The sequence below is a fragment of the Suricata suricatta genome, chromosome 8, assembly GCF_006229205.1.
Source record: "Suricata suricatta isolate VVHF042 chromosome 8, meerkat_22Aug2017_6uvM2_HiC, whole genome shotgun sequence".
Lineage (NCBI taxonomy): Eukaryota > Metazoa > Chordata > Mammalia > Carnivora > Herpestidae > Suricata > Suricata suricatta.
In genome coordinates this window covers 37,319,490-37,341,609 of record NC_043707.1, presented here as the reverse complement: position 1 = coordinate 37,341,609, position 22,120 = coordinate 37,319,490, and the positions used below count along the sequence as shown (strand labels likewise).

General features: G+C 59.8%; 1 protein-coding gene across 1 annotated transcript in view; it reads left to right on the top strand.

Moving 5' to 3' along the window:
* The window catches only part of UNCX (UNC homeobox), a 62,380-nt gene that overhangs the window by 13,587 nt on the left and 26,673 nt on the right, over positions 1-22,120 (top strand). Inside the window, exons 4-7 of the mRNA XM_029945764.1 lie at positions 7,584-7,785; positions 8,835-8,897; positions 9,754-9,866; positions 10,991-11,024. Coding sequence (XP_029801624.1) covers positions 7,584-7,785; positions 8,835-8,897; positions 9,754-9,866; positions 10,991-11,024 — 412 coding nt within the window. The remainder of the gene's footprint in view (positions 1-7,583; positions 7,786-8,834; positions 8,898-9,753; positions 9,867-10,990; positions 11,025-22,120) is intronic.

The window sequence follows — 22,120 nt, the reverse complement described above, 5'->3', positions numbered from 1 at the left end:
TGCCTCTCTTCTGTGCCGCGCCCCAGTCTCCGCAGCGGGGGTCAGGCGGCCGCTCACAGGAGGGGCTGCAGGGGTCCCCGCCCCCCGCGGGCGCCGGGGCGCGGCCGGGAGGCAGCTGGGACTGTAACTGCGAGCCGGTTGCTTGGCAACCCGCGGCGGCTCATTACCGCGGCCACAGTGATTAACCAAAAAGAAAAAAAAAAAAAAAAAGAAGAAGAAGAAAGGGAAAAAGGGAAAGAAAAAAAGTAAGGAAGAAAAACAGGGGCAAAGAGGGAATATGAAAGTAAAGTGGATTATTTAAATAGCTAATTGATAATCAACTTCTTAATTATTCACTGAATGTACGAAGTGTAGCTACAATTTGGCGTGCGGATGCGCTGACGGGGTTCTCGGAGGCGCCCTCCTCCCTGCCCCCCTGCAGCGCCTGCCGCCGGGAGGCAGCCTCTGGCCCTCGGGGTGGGGGGTCCCCAGCGCGCGGCCCGGGAGCCGGCGACGGAGAGTGTCCGAGTATCCTGTACCCGCTGACCCGCGTCCCGTCCTCCTGCTAGCGTCGGCCCGCCAACTTTCTCAGAGGCGCGGCGGGGGTGGGGGGGCGGGGGAGAGGGCCATGCGCTTCCTTTCTTTTTTGCTGCACCCCCAGTCTCCGCTTGCCTGAGCCCAGGCCGCCGGGGCGGTGCGGGGCTGCGCGGGGCAGACCCGGTGCTCCCTCGCTGGGGGAGGCCGCTGCGGGCACCTGCGAGGCCAGGCCGGGCCTCAGGGCCCCATGGGCCAAAGAGCCTGTGCCTCAGTGCTCTCCGGGCCTCTGGTTTAAGGAGAGGAAGGTGAGGCCTATCTCACCACAAATTTAGACACAGCCAAGAGGTCAGGGAGAGTGGGCCAAGGGAGGTGGCCAGGAGGTGTGGGAATCGGTCCCCCCACAGAGCCAGGAGGTGACACAAGGCAGGCTGGGAGCTGGGAGGGTCGTGGGCTCACCTGAGTCTCGAGGGCTGGCTGAAGGGCATGCAGTGGGTGCTGTGGCATGTCCCACCCCTTCCACTGGGCACCCCTCTCCCCAGCTGTGGTGACCCACAGCTGAGTCCCTCCCCCCACTGGAGGGGCAGCACCCACATCTGATGCCTCCTTCACTGTGGATACAAAGGCCAGCCGTGGACCCCCCCTGGGACAGCTCTGAAGGACCCAGCTGGAAGGCCCCCATAGGATGCAATAAACCTCTCCCTCTGCCCAGCTCCTCCCTCCCACCTTCCTCCCCAGCAGCCTCCATGCAGCACACAGCTCCCTCACACATTTCCCTGGTCTCTGGCAGCCGCTGCCCAGGCCAGGGGGCGGCACACAGGGCTTGCTGATGAACTGGGAGCTGGGGAAGCACAGGGTCCTGCCAGCTGTCCCGTTGCTGGTCTTTGGGAGCTGGATCCTGGAAGGAGGGGCACCCCATCTTTCCCCTTCCTCCTCCTTCTCTGGGACCCCCTCTTTCCTCCTTCCTTTCTTGCTCCCCTTTCTCAGATTCTAGTCCCTTTTGGTTCCTGCCTCACGTCCCTGAGGCCCTGACCCTCAGCCAGGCCCTGTCTGGGATTCCTTCTGACTCCGAAACATCCAAAGCAGCCGCTTTACTGGGGGCTAGGGAGGTAAGGGAGAGCAGCAGGCACCACAGGGGATGCTGCTCTGGACCTCACCCTGTGTCTGCTGGGTGCTAGAGGTGGGTGCTAGTAGCGAGGCCACTGCTGGAGTTGGAGAGCACCAGCCAGGACCCCTGGCGCCAGGTCACTGAGACCCCCAGGTGCTTGCAGGGTTGAGGCCAGTCCTGAGGCAGGAGGGAAAACATGGCCACTGTGCTCAGCCCTGCTCCTGCTGTCAGAGCAGGGGGGCCAGAGGAAGCCCTGGAAAAGCAGGACTGAGTCTACAGGTTCCTTATGAACCCTTGCAGGTTTGCTAGAGGGACTGGACGCAGCTTCCTGAACTAGAACTTGTGGGGGGGGGGTTGACGAGGGAGGGCAGGGCAGACCCCCCCAACACTGGGGTCTCTTTTCAAGCCTTGGCCTGGATCGAGAGCCCTCAGGTTGCTCTTCTCACTTGAGTCACGCGGTGTGTCCCTGGCGACTCGTATCCCTGGGACCCTGGGACAGCATTGTCACCTCTACGGGGGGAGGGGCTGGGCTGGTTTTGTTTCTCTCTGCAAGTATGTGTCACAGCCTCCCAAAGTGTTTCACCTTTATAGCCGTGAGTCTGAGGTTGTGGCAAATGCCTTACGCAGTCGTGCCATCCAGCCTATGACGGTGCCTCAGCCGGCCTGCCGAGGCGGCCCCGTGGTAGACTCAGAATTTCAGGGATGGAAATTCCTCCAACTTGGATCCACCCACCGCATCTCATCCCCCAAGCTCACTTGTTTCTGGCGACGTGCCTGGGGGCCCAAACCCTAACCACCTCAGACTTCTGGAGGACGTGGGGGTCTTTGGGGCCCCAGGGCCCTGGAAGAACTGGTCAGACCTGGGATTTGTTTTATTCAGGAATGGTGGGGGAGGCAGACGCAGAAAGGACCTTAAGGAAGGAAGTTAACACACACGTTCCTAGGACCAGGAGACCCAGCCCCCCCATCCCCCACCCCTCTCTGAGGGCCAGGTGAGGAAGCACCTCGAGGGGCCGCATGGCCCCGAGCTTTTACTGTGGTGGCCTAGGAAGGGACAGTGGTGGGTAATTGGTACAGTTGAGCAAGCTTAGGACTGGCTAGGTTGAGTAACTTTGGCAGGTTGGGGGACACAGAGGTTGCCCCTACTCGTCTGGCCCTCAGGGACTAGCCAGGGAATAGTGCCTCCAGGAGTATCCGAATGCTTGGTTTGCATTTGAAAGGCAGGGTCCTGGGGCAGGTTATTTACTATCCGGGAGGGGCCGTCCGTCCTCAGTCAGTGAGGCTGAGGATACTCGAGCTAGAGAGTCCAGAAAGCCAGGGGCACCCAGCTCAGTTGGTGGAGAACGCGACTCTTGATCTCGGGTCATGAGTTTGAATCCCACATTGGGTGCAGAGATCACTTAAAATAAATGAACAAATAAATAAATAAATAAATTGTTAAAGGAGCACATACAGTAAGAAGACATGGTTCACATGCCTGCTCCCCTCCCCTGTCCAAGCGGCCTGAAGGTTCAGCCCCATCAGTACTCACTGGGCTGAATACAGGGATTGAGGGGGTGGTGGCCCCGGGCCACCGGGGAGGGGCCAGAGATCACAGCTTATGGGGTCCGCTGTAGGCGGTGGACCTGAGCCCCTGGCTCCAGTGCAGGCCTGTCCAGAAGCAAGGAGCCCCCCAGCCCCGTGCTTGTCCCTGCTCGGGGTAGGGCGGGGCCAAGCAGCTGCCTTGAGTTTTGTCCTGGCACTCAGCAGGCCACTGGGGCAGCTGCCTGGGGACTCCTGGCCCCGCAGTGCACAGAGGCAGCTCAGAGTTGGGGGCATTTGGGGGCACACAACAGTCTGGACAACGGCCTGGCAAAGGCGGGGCTGGGGTGAGGGTGTGTGCGGCTGGGGGCCTCTCCCCTCCTCTGCAGTCCCCTGGGTGTCCCTGCCCTGTCTCCCTGAGGGCTGAGTAGCAGCCACTGGAGGTGGAAGGATGGTCAGGTTGATTTACCGCCACCTGATTTTGACTCCATCTGAGCTGCTTTCTGGGCTCCTGACCGGTGCTGGCTCTTAGGTGCTTCTCTCCTAAGGCTGAGAGGGGGCTGAGCAAGGACCTGGCGGGGCCTCTGCGCATGGGGAGGCCCTAAGGCCTGAGCCCCTTGGGCATGTCCACCTCTCTGATTCCTGCCAGGCGGTGGGGAGGACTGAGGGGATGGCCTGTGCCGTGTCCCTGACGTCAGACTTCACCGCCCCAAGCAGGTGACTGTGGTGATTGTGTTATTTGGAGGTCTGTGAAGAGGGGATTACAGTAAAACAAATCACGAAAGTGGGCTCTGCTATAGCAAGATGGGGTGACGAAGAGATGAGGGCAACGAGGGACGGCCACATGGGGACACAGGGAGGGGACGCTCCCCTGTCTGGGATATGTGTCCCTGCAGCCCTAGCCAGCGATGAGGCCACGGGCCTGCCGGGGAGGACGTGTCTGCTGGCTGGACTGCGCTCAGTGTCACCTGGGCCCAGGGTCCCTTTGGGGTGGGTGTTCTGACACCGCCGGGCCTCAGTGTCCCCACAGTGGAAGTTGCTCCAGGCTTGGGAGCAGGTCTGTGTCCCCCAGGACACTAAGCCTAGGATCAGCCCTTCTCCTGACCAAGCAGCCCAGGAAAGAGGGGGGCCCCTTGTGTCCCTGTCCCCCAGCCCCACTCCCTGAGGCCAGGACTTCTGGCCCCCTGTGTCCCAGGTCTCTGGGTAGAGCCCTCAGGAGGCTCCAGATGTCTCTGTGGGGGGTGGGGCATCCTTGCAGGCAAAGAGGAAGACTGGCCTCGGCCTTGGGTCCTGTGGAGGGAGCTGGCTCTTGGGGTGGAGGGCTGTTCCCAGTTTTTAGCTGCAGATTTATGTAAATATGGATTATAGAATTTGGCCCCAATTCTCCCTTCCTTCCCCTCCCCCCACCCCAGAGCAGACTGGGCATTAGTGCCTGTTGGTGGGTGGATTTTTGCAGCCTGTCAATGAGCAGCAGTTAATTCTCAGGCAAATGTCTACTTATCTCACTGTGTGGTAGGCTTAGGGTTTGCAAAGGACCGCCTCGCTCAGCCTGGAATGGGGTGGAAGGGAAGGGAGGGGTACAGAAAAGGGGGGGACTGTCCTGACCGTTGCTTCAGGGTAACAGGCTCACACAGCCCCCCAGGGCACGGGATAGAAGGGGTACCCAGCAGCCAGACCAGTCTCCTGGCTTTGGGAGTCTGGAGGGGTCCCTTCCTTCCTTCCCTCCTTCCTTCCACCTTCCTTCCTTCTTCCTCCCTTCCTCCCTTTCTTCTTTCCTTTCTTTCCTTCTTTCCTTCCATCCTTCCTCCCTCCCTCCGTTCCCTCTCCTTCCTTCCTTTTTCCCTTCCCCTTCCTTCCTTCCTTGCTCTCTCCCTCTCCTTTCCTCCTTACCTTCCCCTTCCTTCCTTCCTTCCTTCCTTCCTTCCTTCCTTCTTCCCTCCCCTCCTCCCACCTTTCTTCCTTTCTAAAGTAAACTCTACCCCCGATGTGGGGCTTGAACTCATGACCTGGAGACCGACAGTCACACACTCCCTCAGCTGAGGTCTGAGGAAACAAGGACAGTCATCTGCTTTCTCATGGCAGCTTGGGGACAAGGCTAGTGAGTCTGTCACCTGGAACCTGAGGGCACGATTCTGTCCTCTACCACCTCTGGTTTAGAAAGACACAGGAGACAGGCACGAGTTCAGCTAAAGGGGAGGTGGTAAGTCTGGTCAGGCATGTTGAGCCAAGCATCCTCCACAGTTTGGGGCGCCGGCCCTGGGAGACAGGCTCTGGTTCCCCGGAGAGCTCCTGAAAGAGGACCTGAGGTGGCAGTGGACCCCAGAAGCTTCCTCAGGCCTGTGCAGAGGAGTGCAGTTGTTGCTCAAGGGCTGTTTGGCTTCACCATCGAGTTAGGCCGAGCTCAGAAGTCGGCCCCAAACCCGGGTCCTGCGCCCTGGTTGTGAGGCTCCCCCTGCTTGCTCAGCACACGCTGTGGGCCTCAACTCCTGGTCTGCCACCCAGGAGCACCGATGTCTCCCAGGTGCAGGTGACCACTGTCCCCCATGGGTCCCCTTCTCCCTCTGGGTTCAGAGCCACAAGAACCACGAAATTCGTTCTAAAAAAACTGCCCCTTCACTTCACTGCTAATCCCTAACTCCCTTAATTAAGTGAATGGTAGCTAAACTGTTCTAAACATCTTTGGGGGGATTATATATTTTAAGCATCATTATCCAATGAATATTTGATTATATAGTCATCATATAATCAAGAGTAAAAATTATAATCTGAAAAAAGGCATTTAATAACACTTTAAGGCCGGGGTATTTGAGAAAGAGACGGGGGGTGGGGGGGGGGAATCATGTGCCGTGCTGAGGCGGGAGGGGCTCCGCTCTGGAAAAGAGGAGCCTGGTCTAAGGAAAAAGGACACCAGGCTGTTGTGTTTCCTCCCCATCGTCCTGCTCCCAGAGTGACAAGGGGTCTTATTGTGACAGCTGTTTTGGAAGTGATTTCTATAAATATCACTAGGTTTGGGATTTCCTCAGGGTTCTGTGGGAGCCCCTGCGGAGGCCAATGAGATTCTGAGGCCTTCTGGCCTGTGTGCCCAGATCTGATTCCAGCGTCCCGCTTCGAGGCCAGAACTGTCTTCTTTGGCCACACCCCGCAGCTCTCAGTTCACCCGGTGGAGGGACAGAAGGGCAGCGGCCAAGAGTAAGGAGTCTGCGTCCAGCACCACCACCAGCCTGCTATGTGACCTAAGGCAAATTGCTGGACTTCTCTGTGCCTGGGTCTCCGTATCTGTTCAGTGGAGGTTATATAAGGTCCAGTGGGCCTGTGGGGAGCTTTACTTGAGGCCACGCTGGGAGGTGCTTGCACAGCACCTGGGCCCTGGGTAGAGTCTAAGAATGAGCTATTACAAAGAGCCTAAAGGGGACGCGAGAGCTGCCCAGTCGGCCAGATGATCCCGAACGCACATGGGTGCAACTTCCCAGAGCTTCCTGCAGACTCTGCCATCAGTCTGACTTCCCAAGGGCCACGGGGTCCCGTGTGGGACCCCAAGAGGCCTTCTAGAGCTGCCAAGTCCAGCCTTCTCTGTTTAAAGAAGGGGAAACTGAGGCCAGAGGGGACTGGGGAGTGAGGGCTGAAGGCCTACTGTTTTCTTTCACTGTGCCCCACTGCCTGCCCCCAGGAAGCTGGGTTCCCACCCCTGGGGCTGTTGTGGGTAGGCGGGAATGGGGGGCTACAGAGTGTGCTGCCGGTGGGGGTGGGGACGCAGGGTGGAGGGTGGCGAGGCAGGTGCGACCTCCGACCTCCGGGCGGCTGCTGGTGCTCTGTGGAGGCGGCTCGTGGAGAGAAACTGTGGCCCCTTCCCCCTCGGCCCTTCTGGCCTTTGCTTTTCTTCCCGTCAGTGGACTGAGCCACCCGCGTGCGTGCAGGACATCTGGAAGGTGCGGATGTAGAACATTTGCAGAGAAAGAAAAACACAGTTAGCTTGCCAGGTCACAGATCTGATTGAGTACAAAAGCCCAGCAGTGGCTTGCTGGTCACCACATGATGATGACCCCTTTACACATTGTCCCCGGAGCTCCATCTTCCCCTCTGCAGGCCTCTGGCCACGTGGAGTCAGAGGGCTCATGCTGCATTTGCTGCCTTGAGCGCTCTTCCTCCTCTCTCTGCCTTTCTGGCAAACTCCTACTCATCCTTGAAGGCCCCACTCAAGTGCCCTCTCCTCTGGGAGGCCTTCTTGATTGCCTCAGGCAGGACCGTTTGACTTCCTTGTCTGGTCTTGTCTCTATGAGAGCGCCCGGCATGGCACGTGGCCAGCGTCTCACGGGGGAGGCTGCCTCCTGGCTCACCACCGTACGGATGAGGACACTGGGGTCCAGGGAGGGGCAGCCCCCTGTGCAGGCTGCCCCGGCCTTGTGCCGCACTGGTCTGAGACCCAGGCCTCCTGCTGCCCCAGTGTGGACCCTTCCCCTCGTGTCCTGAGTTCTGAGATAGCCTGCCGCTTAGGGGACCTCATCCCGTCCTTCCCGCTGGGCCGCATCCTGTGCTGTCCTGCCCAAACCCCACCCCTGGGCACCTGCTCTTCGGCTGCTCCTGAACCTTACAGGACATGGGGGGTGCTGCCCCCACCTCTGGGCCTCCTGCAGCCTCCCTGCCAGGTGAGTAGCTGGGAGATCATGCTGTGCGTCCCCTCTATTGACGTCTGCTGAAATCATTTGAGACAAAGTTACTGCACAGACATTAGAGCCACTTTTCAGAGCGAAACATCTGTCATTTAGCACTATGACGCTATGGGGACAGCACTTTAGAACAATCTTGTTGCACTTAATTTATTTTCTTTCGAATACTGCTGAGAAGGGTGAGTTCCTAGGTGCTCTATGTGGACACATCGGACCCTTGCTGAGTGAGGATGCCCCTGCCCCTGACACGGGACATGCCCACTCTCCTGGGGAGACCCACCCGGGCTCACGTCAGCCCAGTGATTTTATCCCTTCTCAGACCTACTTGGAGCCGTCCGTGGGAATGCCCTCAGACCCCCTCCTCCCCCGCCTCTGGGCTGAGCTGGAATCCTGGGTTTGCCCATCCCCCAGCCAGGCTCTGTTCATCCACATTGCTTATTCCTTCCCTCGCCCCCCAGCACCAGGGCCAGAGACCCCAGGCTGGTCCTCTCGGACTGCACGTCCTTCTTCTAGGACCAGGAAGCTGCAGATGGAGCTCTCCCTGCCGGGGGTTTCTCCCCCACCCAAGGCCAACAGTGAATCCCCTCTCAAGGACGCCCCTGTCCATCCTCCTGTCCTGCCTGCTGCACCCCTGAGAGTCTGATAGAGGAAGGAGCAGAGAGTCAGAGAGGGTCGGACACTTGCTGGGGGACACACAGTAGAGCAGTGGCAGTGGATTTTGGAGATGCTCTCCTCAGAGGGCTGACAGCAGGAACAGAGGCTAGAGCAGGCCAAGGGAGGGCTGGGCGGGGCTGTGGGGCAGGGCGGTCCTTGAGCCACACATCCAGCCCAGAGCAGCTCACCACCATCGTCCGTGCTGCCTCTGACCTGGGGTGGTCATGTCCATCCAGAATAACGCACCCCTGCCCTCCTGAGGGCAGCCTGCCAGCCCCGGGGATCCCTGTGTGGGGACAGATGTGGCAGAGAGAGGGAGACAGGCCAGCCTTCTCCACCCGACCCTACCCCGTCCTGCTGCCCCTGCCCCACAGGCAGGCTGCTTGGCCCCTGAGGACCATTTCTGGGGTGTCTTCCCCTTCCTCGTCCTGGCTCCGGTAGGGCTGAGACCACACAGGAATCTTCTGCTAAATGTTTATCATTTTGGGGGTGAGGACTCGGGGGTCCTGCAGGTCCACAAGAGCCATGTCACTGCCAGTAACCTCACGCGGCTGGCTGGACATTGGCCCTGGTAAGAATATTTACGCCACAGAAAGTGGCAGATGCTACAAGCCAGGGCTCTGCTTCCCTCAGAGGGCCCGTTGTGAGACATTGCCCGGCATGGCAGCCTTCCGGGGGAGACAGGCCCTTGGCGGCCCCGTGCCTGAGCCCCTGCCCGCCCTTCAAGGCGCGCAGCACCCCATCTCCCACAGGCTCCAGGGGAGCCTGTGAGGTGGACAGTGGCTCTCCCTCATCTCACCGATGGTTGCGGAGGCTGCTGGGGTGTGGGGTGTGCCCCACGTGGCGAGTGTCAGGCCGGAGGGCAGCCGCGTCTCCCACTCTTGCCTCTCACGCTCACACGACCTCGTGTGGGGGGCATCGGCGCCCCAGACACCCCGACTGCAGACTGGTCATAGGTAGGAAGCAGCCACAGGGCTCAGATAAGACCGGACAATGGGTCCTGGAGCAGCGGTGGCGGGGGTGGCGGGCAGCCCTGTCACGGGGTGGTTTCACCAGCTCGGGTGGTAGACGTGCTCTTGGGGCGAGGACATAGGGACTCAGAGGGTCAGGAGGGCCCAGGCAGGTGCAAGGAAACTTCTTTATCCCCGTCTTCCCCCTCCCTGCCCTGGTTTTGTCACAGCTTTCTCATGTGACCTAACCTGCTCTGAGCCTCAGTTTCTCCATCCTATGTCTCCTCTGGGAGTTCTTCCCATGGCGCAAAGCTCTCCGCACCCCCCACTCCTGGGGCTCTAGGATGCAAAACTGTGCTGGGGCAGCCGGGGGAACTTCCTGTGGCCCAGGCCGCAGGTGCTGCCCGGCCTGTGCCCTGCACAGGAGACCAAGCCCCAGGGGCTTGAGACGGCGGGGTAGGAAGATGCTCTGGGGTGGGGCTGGCGAGGGGAGCTGCACCCGCTGCAGGGCTGTGCGTCCTGAAGCCTTCTGGGCCCCCCTGGCCATGCCCCCACTGGCATCTCCTCTGCGAGCTCCTCCTGGGCAAGCAGGAGCTGGGGCAACTGCATCACGTCCCTGGCATCATCCACTCAGAGCTCAGCAAATGGTTGTTGCTTCAAACTGGGAGTTCTCAGGGGTGCAGTGGAAGGGGGGGGCTCCTGCAGGCCACCCAGGTCCAGTGCAGAAGGCTGGCTGATGGCCAGGAGGAAGAGGTGAGCCCCACTTGGGCTGAGGTCCTGGCCTGACGGGGAGCCTTGGGTGACTCAGAGCAGGCAGGGTGGGGTTTGGGGCGGGGCTCTGGGTCCTCCCTGCCCCTGCTTGCTGGCTGTGTAGTCAGACAGGGGGGTGATGGATGCCGGGCCGCAGGGGGCACGCGGGCAGGCTCTTCCTCCTCCTGGTCACTTACGTGTTATAGGAAGGCTGGGTTCAGCCTGGTGGAGCCCGCCCAGGGCCCAGGCACCTCCCGAGCGCCATCGCCCATCAAATGGCATGAATAATTTAGTCTCTAATTAAAAGTGGGGTCAAGCCATGAAAAATGGCTGGGTGTCCGGTGGCACCGCAATGCATTAAACTGCTGGCAGATTTGAGGCAGGCCAGCAAGTGGCTTCTGGGCCTCAGCTCACCGTGGTGCAGCAGGGTCCAGCCTGGGGAGAGGGGCGTTTGCTGCACTGACCCGGAGGAACCCCCTACTATTGTCTCCCTGAGGGGCTCCCTCCCCTCCAGCCACCACCCCCCCCCCATAGTTCTCCAAACACACCACCTCCCTCCCACTCAGGGTCGGTGTGGGTTCTCTGCAGAACGTTCTTCCCTCACATATCTGCTCAGCTTGCTTCCTTGCTTTATTCAGGTCTGTGCTCATATGTCACCTGGGCTGTCCACGTGGCCACAATGCCATCTGCCCACCCTACTGGCCCATTCCCCACCTGGGTTTCTGGGCTGCACATCTCCCTGCTGGGCATTAGAGTTTAGATGGAGTTGTCTGTCTCTCCAACAAGAGTGTCAGGGCAGGGCCTTAGCTTTGGTCCCCGTATGTCCCCAGCACCAAGGACAGCAGCCGGCACATGGTGGGCATGGTGAGGCTGAGCGCCAGCCCACAGCCCCCTGGGGGCAGGGACAGGCTTACTCTGTCTCTCTGTGTTCTCCTCGTCTCCTCCTGATCAGTGGAGACCCAGAAGACAGGCCCCCAAGGTCCCTCATCCTGAAAGTCTCATCTGATGTGGCGCACTGTCCCTTCTATCCTGGGAGAGCTGGAGGAACACTGAAGCAAGAGGCGTCCTTTGCTGCCTAGCCTCAGCCTGGCACCTTCTGTGACGGCCTCAGGAGAGCCCTGCTCTTTGCCCCATAGATGCCCACATTCCTGATGGGTCAAGGCTGAGGATGGCTTAGCACCCTGTCCAGGAGACAGCCAGTTAGGGGCCAGGGCAGAAGGGCCAGCGCTGCAGGGTGGGGCTAGCTCCCGACAACCCTTCCTGCCGTGGGAGGGCAGTGCTCCAGCAGTAGGTCCCCACAAGGTGCTGCTCAGACCAGAGTCCTACAGGGAAGTGGGTTTGGGGCTGGACAAAGGGTAGGCTCTGTCTCCACGTTCCTACCAGACCCTGCCCCGGGGAGACTCCCCAGCAGCACTGGATCTCCCACTCTCCGGGAGGGTAACTGAGGCTCAGGGCGGTAGACTACCTTCCCCAAGACCCCCAGTTGGTCAGCGGCTAGGAGCTGCCCGCACCATTGCATGGGGGCCCAAGGAGACCATAGCCTGAGACTGCCCAGCCCCATTGGTGCCCACCCATCCCTCCCGAGGTTCTGAGAAGTGAGGTCCTAGTGCAGGGGGGGACGCAGGCGGGACAGACCTTGCCCCTGTGAGGCCTCTGCTATTTGGGGGCCAGACAAACCTGTTCCAGGACATCAGGCTTTGGAGCTGGCCTGGGATTTTATGACATATCAGGGGGCTGAGTCAGAGTCCCATCCGGGGCATCAGCTGGAATGCAGGGCCTCGGCTGGGCCCCAGTTCCCGTGACCACCCTCCTAGGCCCCCCTGCAGGGTCCTGGTTTGCAGCTTCCGCCTGGAATCACTAAGGAGCGGGTGCAGGAGAGGAAGGGGGCCCTTGGGTAGCAGATTAAAGATGGATATTTTGTTTGTTACAATCAAGACCTCTGATTTCAGTTTTATAAATTTTTAAAATATTAATTACATTTTGGAAAGTGTTCCGAGGCAAATGCATTAGCTGCTGCTCCCTGCTTAGATGGCAACTCTGCTGTTTGGCCCAGATTAGAGCAGAGGAGGAGGTGGGGCATTTAATCCACCTTGTTAAGTTATTAAATTTTCTTTATTTACACACGAACCCACTTTCATTAGCATTGTAACAGGTGCTCATTAACAATTTATCATTTGGGAGGCGAGCGAGACAACAGTGAGAGAGAGACATTGCTACAGAATTTACTCCTAATTATAAGGAGCAGGCTTTGAGGACAAAACAAGGCTGTGCCTCTCCCCTGCCTCCCTGCCACCCCCCCATGGCCCCCCATCCCTGGGTTCCAGGCCCCAGAGGCTTCCGGAAGCCCACTGTCAGCTTGCTCTGGTCAACCTTGGGGCTGTCAGTGGAGTGCCAGCAGAGGGGGTGCTTGGTCTGTGCCCTGGGGCAGGTGCTGGGCCCTTGGGCTGTGGCCTCCTGAGCCCAAGGGGTGGAAGGAGCCCAGGCACAGAGCCCACAGGCCAGGAGCCCGTCCCCATCCTGGGTGACCTGGGCAATGACTTCACCTCTAGAAGCCTCCTTGGCCTCTTCTCCAGAGTACAGGGTGTGGCAGTGTCGGGGGATGGTGTTTAGATGCTGCTCAAGGGGCACCTGGGGGGCTCAGTCGGTTGAGCGCCCAACTCTTGATTTCAGCCCAGGTCATGATCTCATGTTTTGTGAGTTTGAGCCCCGTGTCGGGCTCTGTGCTGACAGCTCAGAGCCTGGAGCTGCTTCTGATTCTGTCTCCCTCCCTCTCTGCCCCTCCGCTGCTTGCAAGCACTCTTGCTCAAAAATACATAAATGTTAATAAAAATAAATAAATACATAGATAGATGTAAATAAATAAATAAATACCTGCTCAGCATGGGTGGAGTGGGAGGGGCTCCCGAGAGGGACCCACAGGGAAGCTGTGGGCCATAGGAGGAGCTCCGAAGTCAGGGTCCTCAGCAGAGCTGGGAGGTGGTAGCCTGTCAGGGGGACTCTCTCTAAGGTCTTCTTGTCCTTCCACACCCCCAAGGCGGGGTCCAGGGTCAGTATGCACATGAGCAAGGAAGGGGTGGCCAGACCTGGGCATGACATGGGGCCCTGAGGGGGCTCATTGTCTGTGGTGCCCCTCTCCGCTGGTCCAGCACTCCAGGACACCCCCTCAGGATCCCCACTGGGTGTGCCATCAGCAGGCTGGCCTGGGGGCTCTCAGAGTCCAACTGTCACAATCTCCCAAATCCTTCTCCTATTGCCTATGCTCCTGCTGCCCAGGGCCCCCACCAGGTGCCAGGGTGCTGGGTGAGGCGTATGTCGAGGCCTTTCATCAGAAGGAACACAGCAGTCTGGAGGGAGGGTACTGAGTGCACAGCCAGTAGTCAGCCCTCTGGGAGGCCAGGACTGGGCATGGGCATGGGGGGAGACCCCCATCAGCAGGGCTGTGGGGGCTCAGGATTCTGCCAGGCTGTGGGTACTAGACACTTCCTCTTGGGAGGCCAGTCCCAGCTCCAACCCAGTAGGTCCACTCACCTGGGGTCCAGGCCTTGATGCATTGTACCTGCCTTTCCCCATTCCCTCTGGGACCCCCGAGGCAGGCACAGGGGAGCTGATGGCCCAGCCTGACCCTTGTCCACCTCCTCCCCCCAGAGCAGAAGGGAGAGATAGGCCCTCGGTTGGCATGACAACATGGCCATGCCCCTAACCTTGATGAGCGTGTCGGCACCCCACGTAGTAGGCCAGGCAGGGCTGGCCAGGGGAGCTGGGCCCTGGCTAAGAGTGGTGCTTTCCCAGGGTGGGTGGGGCCTCCAGGGGCTGGCCGGCCTCCTCCCCAGCCGGCCAGATGATCGTCTGCCTAGCACTGCTCCTTTATAACATATTTCCAGGGTGGTTTTCATGGATAGGGCTTTTAATATTCATCTCGGCGCTGACAATTTTTCCTGCCTTGTTACGGAGAGCCGGTGTCAGTTTTTCATTGTATCTTTGGACAGTCGGTTTATTCGGAGCCACTTAAAGGCTCAAAAGTGATTCTCTTTTATAATTTGAGAAGTTTCATGGGCTGAACATCAAAGTGAGGGCTGGGACTGTTCTCCATGGGTCTCCTGCTCCTTCCCTCCGCCCTCTCTGATGGGCCCCACCTGCCAGCTTACTGGCAACACGCTCAGGCCACCCAGCCTCACCAAGCCCCAGGCCTTTGGGGCATCTGTGGGGCACTTCGCTGTCAGCTTTGTCCCGGTGTGGGGGGCCCGCGTTTCCATCTAGAGTGGCAGAGAATAGTGAGGACTGGGGAGGGGGCTCCTGGCTCAGAGGCTCAGAGTTGCACTGCATCCTGTCCCATCTCCAGCCCCAAGGCCCATCTAGGGCCTCATTTTCTCCATCTGTAAAATGGGTGTCTTGGCTCAGAGCAGCACCATAAGCCCACGTACCCACAGGGATCAGGTGAGTCTCACAGCTGGGCGGTGCCAGTTGGGTGTGTCAGCCAGAAAGAGAGAGCTGCCCATTCAACAACGTGTTTGGGGCACCTGCGGTGTGGCAGACGCTGCTTGAGGGGCCGGGGTGCAGGGGCACAAACAGGCCAGAATCCTGGTCCTGGTGAGTCACTCAGTGGCAGAGCAACACAGGGCCTGGGGAGTGATAGAAAGGTGCTGGGAACGGAGAGCCATTCCAAAGAGGGCAGCTAACCTTGGAGGCCCCTTGTGTCCTTCTGGAAGGACATCTGAGACCACTCAGCCAGTCGGGGCTGGGGCTGGGCTTGCCGCAGGACAGCTAGGGTTCCCTCTGGGTCCCCAGGGGCCTGCAGCCTAGTCACTTCCTCTCAGGCTGGACTGGGCTTGGGAGAGGAGGCCAGTTTTCATCAGGCAGAGGCCAGGGCTCAGATTTGCTGGGGGTTTGGGCTCTTTAAGAGAAAACAGAAGTCTAGGTCAGCTTATGCAATCTTGTGATTCTCAAATGTTGGCAACTATTTAAAACATGTTTAAAAATACATCAGTGGGCACCTGGGTGGCTGGGTCATTTGAGCATCCAACTTTGGCTCAGGTCATGATCTCACAGCTTGTGGGTTCAAGTCCCACATCAGGCTCTGTGCCAACAGCTCAGAGCCTGGAGCCTGCTTCAGGCTCTGTGTCTCCCTCTCTCTGTCCTTCTGCTTGCGCTCTGTCTCTCTTTCTCAAAAATAAGTAGATATTTTAAAAATTAAAAAAAAACACACATCAGCCAAATAGCTATTGGCCAGTTATGTCCTATAGGCTCAGCATACAAACCCTGGTCTAGATAAGAAAATGTTGGGTTTTTTCACTCCACTGCAGTCATGACATCTTCTGGACACAATCAACCACAGATTTGTTTGGCGGGAATGTGCCTATGGACAATGTTGGTTGAGGCAGCACCCTTGCTGTGACGCTGCAGGTACCTGCCCCGAGCGGGCCCCCTCAGCACCCGCCAGGCCTGGGGCTCCCTCTCATGCCCACACGGCTTATCTGCAGCACTACCCCTCCTTAAACTGCCACCAGCAATGGTGTGATTTTATAATGTTTGCACTTTCAACTACAACAAGATAAATAGGCACAATTATCCAGTCCCCAGACTTGGAACATGTGGCCTGGCATATGTAGGGCCAACCTAAGCAGAAATCTGAACGCGCCTCCCCAGAAAGTGCCCCGCGCCCGCCCGCCTGGGCTCCGGAATGGCACCGTCCGTTCCCACACAGACAGCTGGCGGATCACCAGACGACATTACCAATATTTTCACATAATAGAGAAAGTAATAAAAGTACAAACTTAAGTAGCATATTGCTGTTCTAAAGGGGCCGGGAAACCCAAAGAGCATGGAGTTTTGCTGCAGATTCAGTGTTGAGCCTGGGACGGGGCCGTGGCGGGGGGGGGGGGGGGGGGGGGGGGGGGGGGGGGGGGGTGGGTTCAGAGCTGCATCTGGCCGGCAGGTTTGGGTCCTGGTTCTAGCTGGCTTTCAAGTCTGCTCCTCAGGAAGTCTGACCCCATTTCCCCATGTGTGAGGTGGGGTCACCAGCTTCCCTATCTTTAGGGGTGACCTGTGGAATGTAACCCTTTGGAAGCCAGAGAGCCCTTAGAGACCCAGGCGAGAGCTGAGACCCTCGACTTTGAAGAGTCAGGGTGCCTGCAAGGCCCCAGGTCAGACACAGGCACCAGTGAGCTGTAAGACTATCACACGAGCCACGGCTGCTTTCCGGCTGGCACCCCTTCTGTGCATGAGCAGACTGAGGCTTCCCCAGGACAGGGACCCCAGGCTTTCTGCCTTCCCAAGTCCCAGGATCCCTGGCCCCAGGCCAGCCAGCCACGCCGGGTACTGGGTGCCACCATCCTGGGGCCACTTTGGGGATGGTCTGAGGGTCTGGACGAACCTCATGGTGTGACCACGTTCTCAGACTCTGCTCTCCCGTGTGGAAGGCGGGGGCAAGAGTGATGCCAGGTCCCTGGCCCCGAAGTTCCTGCCCCTGGGATGTGGGGGCCCTCTGTGCGCAGTGACTCCAGGCCAGGCCCCGACCTGGCCTGTGAACACCCTGAGGAGGGGCCTCTGTGCAGCCCTAGCCACCCCTGACGGTTGTGCACTGTCACTGTGGCGTGTGTGGGACTGCCCGACTGTGGGGTGTTTCCTGGGAGACGGCCCAGGACCAGGGCACCCTGCGACCTCACATCCGGGGACTCTGTGTTCTTCTGTCAGGAAGCAGAGCCAGGAAAGTCCCATAACACCTGGATCCTGCTGGGGGGCTCCTCTGTTCTAACTCCCAGAATCCTGCTTCCAAAGGCTCCCCGGTCCTCAGCTCCCTGAGCTGGATGGGCATGGTGGGAGTGGGTGAGCAGGTGCGGCTTTACTCCCTTGTGGGGCTACCGCCGCCATTGCCCCGGCTCTGCCCCCCAAGATGAGAGTGCCCGCGCCACCCCCTCACCTACTCTGCCATCATCACAACAAAGTCCCGCTGGGGGTGGCACTAGGGGACACCCCCTCACACTGGTAGGCCACACCGGCCCATGGCCTAGGAGCCCTGGCACTCACCTGTGGGCGCATTTACTCATGTGACAAAGGCCACTGCTCTTGCCCTGGGGGCCCTCAGTCCCTCCACCAGCTCCTGCTTCAGCTCAGTGCCCCCCACCTGAACCCCTCATGTCCCCTCTTCACTTACTTAGGCCGCTGCCCACCCTCCGTCCCTGCCACCATTCCAACCCGCTGCCAGTGTCTCTGGAGCCTGCTGTCCACTGTGCTCTCCGCCCCCCGCCCCTAGTCGCTACAACTGTCTGCTTCCTCACTGCTCCACCGTCTGTTTTGTACCCACAGCACCTGGAGGGGACACCCAGACCTGGTCATTGGACCCCCCTTAGCACCCTTGGGAGCTCCTCCGGGTCTTCCCCATGCTGCTGAGCCCCTGCACCGGGTCCCACTGACTGCTCTGTCCCCAGCTGGCCACTGCAGCGTGTAGCTCGGAGCACCTGCTCTGTCAGGAAGCCCCCTCCTCTCCTTCCCATCTGGTCGACTCACTTTGTGTGAGGCAGTCAGAGAACAAACACTTCTCTCCTAAACATGTGTCCCCGACGGCCCTTCAGGCGTCCCTGAAGAGCAGGGACCAGGCCTCACTCATCCTCTGTGGAATGGACACGTGAGGTGATCTCATGAGCCAGGCCGAGGCCCAGCTGGTGGCCCAATGCCATACTGCGCAGGGCTGGCGAGAGGTGAGGCCTTCAGGTCTCGAGCAGGACGGTGCAGGGGGTGCTGCCGACCTCCACGCACAGCCCTGTGCCCACCGGCTGGACTTGATCTGCCCGTGCCTGCTGTCCCCTCACCTACCTGGAGAGGCGAGGTGTCCTGAGGGCCAGCCATCTGTGCCCCGTTCTGGGGGCCACACTCCTGGGAAAGATCCCTGCCAGCCCTGGGAGCCCCAGGCAGCAGAGGCTTTCTTGCCGCCACCCCTGTCCTCTCCCTGCTGCCCTGGAGGGGCCCCCCAAGAAGCGGGCACATAAGTTGGGGGAGACAGGGCCAGCCCTGTGCCACCCCTGAGGTGGAGGAGCCCTAAATCCAGTTGTGTGGGGTGTTTCCGTGTCTGCCAGGGGATGGGATTTGGGAGTTCACAGTGAGTTTCCACCTGTGGTAGCCTGAGGCATCCCCCGGAAGGCACAGAACAGAGCAGGGGGAGGGGAGATCTGAGGGGCTCCCTCCATGCACCCCTGCCGCAGGCCTCCTCTTACAGCAGGATGATGTTCCAGGGGCCGTGGGCTGAGGCTCCATGGCCAAGGCCACAGGGTGATGAGGGGCCCTCTCCTCCTATGAAGCCTTCCTGGGCGCTGTCTCCACCGTGGAGAGAGGGAGGGGCCGTGGTCTGGGGGTGTCAGGGAGGCAGGCAACAGCAGGGGGGCCTGTCTGGGGAGCATCTCGTCTTCTCGCAGGGTGGGCAGCAGGGAGTGGAGGAAGACCGATGGTTCTGGGCGGGGAGGCGAGCGCCATGCTGAAGGCCAGGTGTGGGGCCTGGTAGGTCTCCGAGAGGCTGGCCCAGCCCCAGGGGCCCCAGAGGACACATCTGGTGCCTGGAGGGGTCTTGGGGCCAGGGAGGGACTGCCGGTGTCCAGTCACTCAGGTCCCTCACTGTCCCTCAGGTCCCCAGAGGGCCTCCCGCAGGTGCTGAGGGCGAGGGGCAGGGGCGGAGCCGGCAGGCTGTTTGGATGGGAGGTGATTCTCAAGGTGAAAATTCTAGTTCAGTCGAGCCACTTTGTTCAAGGCAGCGCACAAAATGTCATCCCCGCCCTGTTCCGTGCACGATGTGCTGCTCTCCCGTCGCATTTAAATTTACTCCACTTTCCCTCCCTGACACCTGTTTAAATCAATATCTTCCTCTCCGGGTCGCGGGGAGAATGTGCCCGGCTCTCCACACAGTGCTTCTCAAATCCACTAAAATCAACACAATAATTGAAATATTTTCAAGCTGATTACACCGCAGCCCGAGGCTAGCCTGGTTGCTAAGGGTGAGCTCCGCGGTTGCTAGGGGGAGTAAATCATCTTGCATTATTTGATTTTTGTTATAGATATGAAACCGCTACTCCCGCGATTAAATGTCTCTCAGCCTAACACCTATGGGACCTGGGGAGAGAGAAGAGAAAGGCGCCAACCTTGACCCTGTCAAATAAATATCTCTAACTTTTCCTGTCCTCGGGCTTCCCAGCCAAACCCGTCTGTGGGTTTTTTTCCTTCCCTTAACCTGACTTTAAACAACAAAGCTTCGGGGACGGGGAGATGAAGAGAGGGAGAGCGCTGTTCCGTCAGCTGGCCGCGCACCTCGCCCTCTGTCCGTGCTAACCCTTGCCCACGGCCCTCCTGCCCCATGCCCCCCGCCCACTTCTGGTCTCCTGCCCCTGGCGGCCTGGCGGGCCGGTGAGTCCCAGGGGCCCGGGGTGGATGGGCGCACAGTTCTTGTCGCAGAAGCCAACGGGCCGTCCCACCCGCGCCTGCCTCCGGCCCACTCTCCGCACCCCTCCCGACCCCCCAGCTGACCGTTAGGGGCCTTGGGCCTCAAGGCTGCAGCCCTCGCCAAGCCTGAAGCCTCGGAGAAGCTGGGGTCGCTCTGCCCTGAGCTGGCTGGCTGGTGGCAGGTGGGCCACCCCTGCTGGGACCCAGGCAGCTGTTCCCATGAATGAATCTGAGTAAATTAACAAACAGCATGCAAACCTGTCAATTGAATCATTCTTGATGACTCTAAGTACTGGGCGGCTGGGTGAGGCCTTGCCCCTGCCCCCAGCACCCCAGGACCCGGCCCTGGTCCTGCTCACAGCCCTCAGCCTTTCCTTTGGGGCCAGGTTTGGTTCCTGCAGCACTGCCCTCACCGGGCTTGTCCCCTGCTGCTAGAAACTTCCCTGGCTCCCGGCTCCATGGGACAGAGCAGGCGGCAGGACCCGGCCCCCACCATCTCGGTCCCTGGCACCCAGACACACAGAGCCCTCCCTGAGCCCTAGTTGCTGCACCGAGCACCTGGCTCTTCAGGGCTCAGTCACGGCCACTTCGTTCCTGGAAGTTGTCACTGTAAGTTGCCACTGAGCACTCCTGCCACCGTCAGGCAGCCCTCAGCTGGTCCCATCTCCCATCAGCTCATTACCTGCCTCACAAAGCTTTCTCATGCTGCTTTGTCATGCAGCACTCTAGTTTGTCCTCTGGGCCACCTGGGAGGCGGCCATTGTGGGAGCTGTCACCGCCTCACAGGTACCCCCTCTGGACATCTCCTGGACAGGGTGTCCGGGAGAGACCATGGCACAAACCCAGAGCGCTCACTGTTGGCCACTGCACATCCTGTCTGGTCACCAGATGCCCCTTCTGCAGCCCGTGGGCTCTGTGTGCAGGGGCTCGGTGTCAGTGTCTCTGTGGGACATCCGGTGGTGGGAAAGGCTGGTGCAGGGGCTGGGCGCAGGGATGACCTGAGCACAGTCTGTCTTGGCCGGTGGCTGGCCGGGGCGGGGGGGCGGGGGGAACCTTGAAACTGTCCTCTGAGGAAACCCAGTCCAGCCAGGCCAGTGTGGGGCTGAGCGTGGACACAGAGAAGCAGCAGGAAGCGTGGACCCCTGTCTGGAGGGCCCATTACTGCCAACACTTCACCTTGTCAGCCAGGTGTTGGGAGGCCCCGACTTGCAGATGAGGAACCTGAGGTCTAGGGGTTCAGCCACGTGACTGGGGGGGGTGATTTAAGCCAAGAACAGCTTGGGGCCAAGCTTAGGGCAGGTGGGTGTGGTGGGCAGGCTTGTTGGCATCCAAGCTGTGGAATTGGTGGGTGTGCCCCAGAGTCCACACTCTGACCTCCAGCCTCAGGGCAGGGCAGCTTCTTCTGGAGTGACTGAAGCATGTTCTAGAATGTCTGAGGCCTGGGGGAAGAGGTCTGGTGGGAAGATGTGGAGGCCCACTGGAGGTCCAGGTCCGGGGGCTGCAGCCCCTTCACCCTCTTCAGGCCGTTCTCAGATGTGCCTGCCCTTGCCTCAATCAGAGCTGCAATCTGCCCATTCTATGGATTAGCAACTGAGGCTGGGGAAGCAGCCTGCCCCAGGGTGGGCCGGCGGGCATGGAGCTGGAATTTGAATCCAGGTCATGTAGCTCTAACACCTGGGTCTTCCTTTCCCCCCTCTCCCCGCCCCCAGCCTCACCTCCTCCTTGTGAGGGGTGCATGAAGCAGGTGTGTGTGAGTGAGAAGGAGGGAGGGCTGGAGACACTTTGTGCGGGTGCACAGTAGGTGCTCTGTAAGTGTGCTGGGTACTCTGGGTAAGTCCCCTCTGCCCAAGGCCCTCACACCCCTTCTCATCCTTTGCAGAGTCCTCTGCTTGGGGATGCCCTTCCCCCCACGCACCTTGAACTCCTGCACATCTCTCAAAGCCTGTTCTATCACACCCCGGGAAGCTGTCCTGCTGTCCCCACAGGCTCCAGGCATGGCTCTGTGATGGCAGGCCCGATGGTCAGTGATCCTTACACCCATAGTTCTGGTGCTCCTAAGGGCAGGGGCCATATCTCATTGGCTGTGTGTCCCCAGTATGGCCCAGGGGCCAGACACAGAGTTAGCTTTGAAGAATCCTTGCCAAGAGTGCTCAGAAGTGGGAGTGGCTCTTTCTGGTTCATCTGGCTCAGGCTCAGGCCCGAGATGACCTCTGTGTCAGCTGGGGGTGGGGGTAGTTGTGGCCCCAGGGCTGGGTTTCCCCCCCGCCGCACTCGTAGACTGGGTTGTCAGGCCATGGTGAAGGCACGAGCTAGAGCTTTCTCAGCTCTGGGGGTGTCCGAGCTGGGTGGAGCACAGGTGGAGCACGGTGCGGAGCTCAGAGGTCTGCAGAATGCCCAGCGGGGGCCTTCGTGCTCTGGCAGTGGTGTGGATCAGAAGGAGCTGAGGGTGTCAGGACAGGACCTGAGGGAGGGTCCCCTCGGGGGTGAGAGAAGTCCCATGGGCCTTGTCTCCTCGAGGCCAGCCTGGGGCTCTGGCTTTG